This window comes from Mus caroli, unplaced genomic scaffold (assembly GCF_978045245.1).
Source record: "Mus caroli unplaced genomic scaffold, Mus_caroli_1 scaffold_16, whole genome shotgun sequence".
Classification (NCBI taxonomy): Eukaryota; Metazoa; Chordata; class Mammalia; order Rodentia; family Muridae; genus Mus; species Mus caroli.
This window is the reverse complement of record NW_028227271.1, coordinates 18,033,131-18,040,351: the sequence shown is the minus strand read 5'-3', so window position 1 is coordinate 18,040,351 and position 7,221 is coordinate 18,033,131. Positions and strand designations below refer to the sequence as shown.

General features: G+C 48.6%; 1 protein-coding gene and 1 non-coding gene across 6 annotated transcripts in view; one reads left to right on the top strand and one right to left on the bottom strand.

The window, feature by feature from the left end:
• Positions 1–856: 856 nt before the first annotated feature.
• Positions 857–960, bottom strand: LOC115029429 (U6 spliceosomal RNA). Its single transcript, XR_003835010.1, has one exon. It is a non-coding gene; the product is annotated as a U6 spliceosomal RNA (small nuclear RNA).
• Positions 961–2,523: 1,563 nt separating this feature from the next.
• Positions 2,524–7,221, top strand: part of Tbc1d22a (TBC1 domain family member 22A) — a 274,856-nt gene continuing 270,158 nt past the window's right edge. For 4 of the 5 annotated variants that reach the window (XM_021183325.3, XM_021183327.3, XM_029469434.2 and 1 more), the window contains exon 1: positions 2,524–2,744. In XM_021183325.3, the coding sequence (XP_021038984.1) occupies positions 2,683–2,744 (62 nt within the window). In that variant the 5' untranslated portion in view covers positions 2,524–2,682. Of the gene's footprint in view, positions 2,745–2,897; positions 3,054–7,221 lie in introns of those variants that run through there. The other variant, XM_085831358.1, reaches the window with a different exon arrangement.

The following is a 7,221-nucleotide window of genomic DNA, read 5'->3' as shown; positions in this document are numbered from 1 at the left end:
ATGGCTCATAGAAAGTGTCTGTCTGTGGCATAAGCATATGGACCTGGGTGTGCATCCCTAGCATCATGTAGAATCCTGGTGTGCCCTAGAACGTCTGTGCTGGGTGGACAGAGAAAGGGAGAGTCCCTAGAAGCCTAGGCAATTGATGAGAGCAGGTAGAGTAAGAGGTAAGTTGGTAGGCCACAGGAATCAAAGACGGGAGGCTGTGGCCCGACTGCTGTGTCTAACTTCTCATCTGAGTGGAAAGGAAGACAGAGCCTGGCTGTGTTCCTGGCTGGTCTGATCCTCCCATCCCGCCTCTCAAGTATCTGGGGCTGTAGGTGAGACAAACCTACACTGAACAGCTCAGGAAGGAGTGGGGCACACCTCTGCACAGTCTCCTTCAGGGAGACTTCCAGACTGTCACTAAAACCAGAAACACTACCCTGGGGGAGGGCTACAGGACTTGCACGCAGCACAGAGGCTGCACAGGCTCTCTTCAGCGCCCTGCCTCTCCTCTGTGCAGTCCTCAGCAGCATCCTCCAGCAGGTCACAGGACTCCTCATCAGCTCTGTAACATGGGAGCTGCTCTCAAAGGTGCCTGATATGCAACCCAGCAAGAAAGCCGAGAGGAAAGAAGGCTGGCTTTGGTAATGTGGGGTCACACCGAAGAAACTAGGATTGTGTCAGTTTCCTGTGACATCTGTAGTAGTCTAAAGAGGTGGAAATGTTTCCCCTTTTTGGGTCCTGAAACCAAGATGTCAGCAGATTGTGCTGTCTGTGAGGGCCATTTCCCACTATGTCTACATAGAGATCTAGGGTTGACTACTGGCTGCTGCCTAACACACACACACACACACACACACACACACACACACACACACACGAACATATTACTGGTTTGTATGTCACCCTTTTGTAAGGACCATGCTAATCTCTGTATTATTCCAATTTTAGTAGGTATACCACTGAAGTGAGCACACCCAATTTTTAATTTCCATTCTCCTGCCTCAGCCTCTTGAGAAGCTGGGTCATAGCTATGTACCACTAAAGTTTTATTTCAAAGAGCTCTCGAGGCAGTGCTAGGACATGGTTATTAATCTTAGTTTTGCCAGGACTCTCAGATTCTAAGGATTATTAGAAATAGGATTCCAAGGAGAAGCCAAGGCTATGTTCCATAAGTTGTGCCTGAAGGGGTCACCCAGGACCTGTTGACATTGTCCCTGCTATTTCCTGAAGTTTCTATGCTTGTGTCAAAAGGGATTCCTAGAGAGCCCAGTATTGTCATCCACGCAGCAAACATTTACGAAGGACTATTTCAGTTCCTAAGGCTACGGCTGTGCAGGAAACAAAGAGGAACAGGTGCCACCCCTTTCTGCAGAGTCAAAGCGGAGTCAGGTAGCTGCTGCAGTCTAAAAGGAGCTGCAGAAGGCTTTACTCTTAAAGAATGGGAACAAAGTTGAGATACAGGGCTCTAGGCCATTGACCCTGCTCTGAGTACTGAGGGTAAGTCTGGCATACAACTGGGCTAAGCCATATAAGGTCCCTTAGTGTAATTTCTTGCAACCACCATGTGCTAACCCAACACCACTTTCAATATGTCTAGAAGTCTGGGTCTTGAGAATATAGTCAGGGCCTGGGTTAAACAGGAAGACCATATCAAAAGCAGAAAAAGTGCACGAGACAGCTGTCGTGAATATGTTTCTCAGTAGTAAAGGCCACAAGTTGGTATTACCAGTGTTCCACTAAAGCTCCGGCCTGAGATGCCAGCCTCTCACCCTTGAGTCTAAGATCATAGAAATTTTACACCAATCACGTAAGTAATTTCAAGTAGCTACGCTACTCAGCAAAAAGTGAAAGTAAACATAACAATATATTCTACAGAACCCAATATATATAAAGTATCATTTAATGTAAAATTATAATTAACATTTCCGTATTAAGATTTTTGGATCTTGCATGTATCTTACAATTAAAGCACACTTTACTGCGGTCTTGGAAGCACGCGAGCGCCGGCAAGATGAAGTCTTCATGCCTCCGTGCCTATTCGTTTTTCAGCTGAAGCCCAGGCAGATAGATCCCCGCCATCGCTTCAGATGTGCTCCGGTGGTAGTCGCTTCCTTCACCTCACTGTGCCGTGTTTACTGATCCGGGGTCAATGCCCTGGCGATGAGGCTTGGACCTCACTACAGCGGGAGAGGCTCTCCATCCTCCTGCTCGCCTGTCCGCCCGCAGCAGGTTCCGGATCTGCGCTGTGCCCCTTCTGGTTCTCAACTAGCACTTGCTAGTTGGCTGCGAGCAAGTAAGACCGACTCGGACCCCAGACGCACGCGGCTCCGGGGTTCATGGCCGGGGATCAGAGGCCGGGATCCAGAGACCTCAGCCCGTGCCGCTCGACCCAAGCGCTCTCAGCGCTGCCAAAACACACGCAGCCCGCAGACTCCGCTTTCCTCCCTGCGCAACAGTCACGCACACATCCCAGCGTCGCCTTCTCATGGCGTCAAGCACTGCCCGAAACGAAGGCGGGACTTCCGGAATCGCCGAGTCACAACTTCCGGACGGAGGCGGAAGCGCCTCTCCGCTTTACGCTTCGGAGTCCTGGTGTCTCTGAGGGGGCCGCCGGGGCACAGGAGAGGGCCGCTGGAGGTGTGGCCGGCCGCTCTCCGGTGTCAGGGTTGCGAATCTGAGGGATGAGGAGCGGCCATGGCCAGCGACGGGGCCAGGAAGCAGTTCTGGAAGCGCAGCAACAGCAAGGTCCCGGGCAGGTGGGTGTGACGGGGAGGACCCGGTCGGGGTCAGGGGTCAGAGGTCAGGTGGCCGTGCTGTCCCGTTGCAGTGCGGGTGGCGTAGGAGTCTGGGGAGAAGAACTTGGCTCCTAGGAGACTGTTGGGCGATGTGAGGGGCCAGGGGAGTCGGGGTCGGCAGTGGGAGTGTGGGATCTGGAAGGTGACAGTGGCCGTACCTATGAGCAAGGAGGACGAGGAGCTGCCCCAAGTGCTTCCAGAGCCTGACAGTCAGGTTCTCTCCTGCGAAACTCCATGACTCCCTGGGGAAGCTGGAAGAAACTGACCCAGGTCATGCCCTGGAGAGTTTTGGTTGAGTCAGGAAACTGGCCAGGGAGGGCAGTGCCTGCAGGGGAGGTCGGTCTCTTCGGGGTGCATAGTGGTTTGAGCACTTGGTTTTTCGTCTCTCCTCTCATGTGGGCTGATGCTTTTCCTTTGAGCGTGGAAGCACCTTGTGAATTTCTGTGGTCCCACTTTCTGGCCTCTGGACACCGGTCTTTTGACAGCAACAGGAAACACAGAATAATAATAAAAACACCTGGGTGCAGTCTGGAAGCTATCGAGCTCCAAAGTCCTTCTGTGATTGGTTATGTGGCCTGATGCCTCTCTAGGTCTTAGGGAGTGAAGAGACAGTACCCGGAAAATACCTAAGATCAAGTCAGTCACTGACTAGACTGTATTTCAGAAAAGTCCATCCCAAGATTTCAAACATAGTTTATTCTGTTTTCTAGCCAAAGTCTCAGATATGAAATGTAAGATTCTAACATTAGCCACCTCTCCAGTCCAGAAGGTTTTGACATTGAGGTAACTTAAGTAGAACCATTTGTGAGCACGGAAAATGGTCTATCTTCCTGTGCTTCCTAAGAGACACCATTGTGTGAATGTTAAAATTGTAAACTTGGCTATCCACTGTACTCAACCACAAAATGTGCTTTTCAGAGTGGCTGGGGGTTGGCAAGGGCTACTGACTGCTGGGCCACAGTGACTTGGGAGATGGAGGAAGTCCTCAGAGGTACCCAGACACTGTATTTTTTTACAGTACCTGAACTGGGCTTGCTTGAATAGTTAAGAACTTTTATAAAAGCTATTGTTATAGTTTACGATGAGTAGAAGGTCCTACTGTGACAGGGATAAACATGTTGAGCTTAGTGCCAGATAAACAGAAGCATGTGGCAGTGTGACTTCTGTTGTTGCCTTCAATCTCGAGACTCAGTTTTTCTTTTTTTCTTTTGAGACAGGGTTTCTCTGTGTAGCCCCGGCTGTCCTGGAACTCACTCTGTAGACCAGGCTGGCCTTGAATTTAGAAATTCTCTGCCTCCCAAGTGCTGGGATCAAAGGCGTGTGCTACCACTGCCTGGCCTCAGATCTTAAGTATGAACTGTAATTTATTGTTAAGAGTCAACTGAGATTTAAAAATAATGGAGTTGCTGTATGGAGTTGTAGAATTCATTGACTCTTTCCATTAAATACTGTCTCTTGCTGGTGCTTTATTTTTTATTTTTTATTTTTTGAGCTAGGGTCTCATTTATAGTGCAGGCTGGCCTTGAGCTTCTGACCCTCCTGCCTCATTCTCCCGAGTATACAAGTAACTATACCTGGTGTGGTAGGTTGTCTTTGTTCTGGGCTAAACAGTGACTGTGAGCTTGCTTGGAAGCAGGGTCTCTGTAGACGTTACTGAGCAATGGGGAGGCCCTCATTCAGTCTCTGGTTCCCATAAGAACATGGAACTTCATATACAGAGGAGAGGCAGAAGTAGGGGGCATGACCACGCAAAGATGAAAGCAGAGATTGCAATGACGTGTTTACAAGTCAAAACCGGGATTGCCGGGAACCACCAGAAGCTGGACGTGGCGGGAAATGGCCCTCACAAACAGCACAATCTGCTGACATTGTGGTTTCACGACTGAAGAAGGGGAAACATTTCCACCTCCTTAGGCTACTACGGATGTCACAGGAAACTAACACAGTCCCAGTCTCTTCGGTGTGACCCCACATTACCAAAGCCAGCCTTCTTTCCTCTCGGCTTTCTTGCTGTGTTGCATATCAGGCACTTTTGAGAGCAGCTCCCATGCACTGATGAGGAGTCCTGTGACCTGCTGGAGGATGCTGCTGAGAACTGCACAGGGGAGAGGCAGGGCGCTGAAGAGAGCCTGTGCAGCCTCTGTGCTGTGCACGTGCCCTGTAGCCCTCCCGTGGGGTAGTGTTTCTGGGTTTGGTGACAGTGTGGAAGTCTCCCTGAAGGAGAGTGTGCAGAGGTGTGCCCCATTCCTTCTTGAGCTGTTCAGTGCGCACATTCTGGGTTTTCACCTGTACAGGAACACGCTAGCAGAGATCTAGGCCAGGCTCTCAGCATCTTGCCCACTTTTCAAGTGTGCTTCATGATTGTTGTCTTCAACCAGGGAAGCCGTGTGTGTGTGTGTGTGTGTGTGTGTGTGTGCCCACAGAGTCTTACCTCTGACTTCCAGACCCTGAAGGGAGTTTTGCACAGCAGAACCCTTCTCAGTCCCTTGATAGTGAAGATGATGGACGGAGTTCCATCAAGGATCTGGTGTTGGCCATATACTGTTCTCAGTGCTCCACTGATACGTTGTCTACTAGGAGTTGGCCATTTGCAAGATATGGCTTTGTCCTCTAGGCAACACTGAGCAAGGCAGGGTGAGTTTAAAGCTCTTGGTTGTCTCTCAGCGATGCTTGTTACACAAAGATGTTCCTTTGTGCTGTCTCACACCTTTGTAACCTGGCCACTGCTCAGCTTTTTAGCTCCTACTCCTACAAATTCTTTTGAACTGTGCGCTGCTGGTGGCCTCCGCTTCTAGGGTCTTCTACATCCCATGCTGTATTTTCCATATACAGGGGAGGCTGCATTTTCACGCTCTATGCAGCTGACTAAATGTTCCTTGCTTATGTTTTTCCACTCTTCACACTTCACCTGCAGCCTGCTTACCGCAGCGTGGACTTCACGCACTGGCTTCTTCAGTTAGGCCACAAGCTCTGCCTGTCTAGGAAGTACACTGCTCCCAGCTTCACTGTGAAGGACTGAGAAATGGTGGTTGGTCCCAGCTATCTCTCACATTAGCCTGGAGTGGGAAAAAGATTGGGCTAGGAGAGTTATGTGAAGAGATGGTCTTAAGATCCCTCTATTATGTGCACTTCTGTTCTTTGTATGTGTATTTAATAGAATTGTTTCAATTTTTATTTTTATTTTTTTAGAAGTTCCTTTTCTGGGTGAGCCAACACATAGAAAGACTACCTTTTAGCAGGAGGCTACCCATTTGAGTGGGTTTTAGCCATCTCATCCTTTGATCTGTGTGATACTTCCAATTTTTGCCATTCCTGGAGCCTTTGGTTGCTGTATCTGTAATGGGACAGGGCTACAGTAGATCAGGTGGCTGTGGCAGCCAAGGGAAGATTTGCTTGACCTATGTCTTAGTGAGGGTTTCTATTGCTGCGACAAATACCATGACCAAAAATAAATTGGGGAGGAAGGGTTTATCACTGTTCATTATCGAAGGAAGTCAGGACAGGAACTCAAACAGGATAGGGACCGGGAGGTAGGAGCTGATGCAGAGGCCATGAGAAATGCTGCTTATTGACTTGTTCTCCATGGCTTGTTCAGACTGTTTTCTTGTACACCCAGGACCACCAGCTCGGGTGACACTGCCCACAATGGGCTGAGCCCTTCCCCAATTAATCACTAATTAAGAAGATGCCCTACAGCCAGATCTTATGGAGGTCTTTACTTCTTCCTTCCTTCCTTCCTTCCTTCCTTCCTTCCTTTCTTTCTTTCTTTCTTTCTTTCTTTCTTTCTTTCTTTCTTTCTTAGATTTATTTATTTATTTTATGTTAGTACACTGTCACTCTCTTCAAACACTGGGAGAGGACACTGGATTCCATTACAGATGATTGTGAGCCACCATGTGGTTGCTGGGAATTGAACTCAGAACCTCTAGAAGAGCAGTCAGTGATCTTAACCGCTGAGCCATCTCTCCAGCCCGTGGAGGCATTTTCTTAGTTGAAGTTCCCTCCTTTTAGATAACTAGCTTGTGCCAAGTTGACAAGGAACCATCTACCACAGCCTAGCTCCATTCTTTCAGACAGACAAATAGACAGACAAACAGAGATAGATAGATAGATAGATAGATAGATAGATAGATGGATGGATGAATAGATAGATAGAGATAAATATCTCTTGGACTACCTGAGAGCTTGATAAGTTATTCATCCAGTTAATTTTTATTTAACTCATGCTGTTTACCATGAACAAAATCGACTAGAATTTGTGCTCTGTCCTTGGAAAGCTGATTGTTGGAAGGTGGTAACCACTATCAAATCTTTGCAAGGCAGGAGGGTGGGTAGTTTAGAGCCAGATGTGGCTGGAGGGTCCCGTGGTGATCCAGTGGCTGGGCATCTCGCACTGAGCAAGTGCCTTCTGAGTACAGATCTGTAGCAGTGAGGGAAA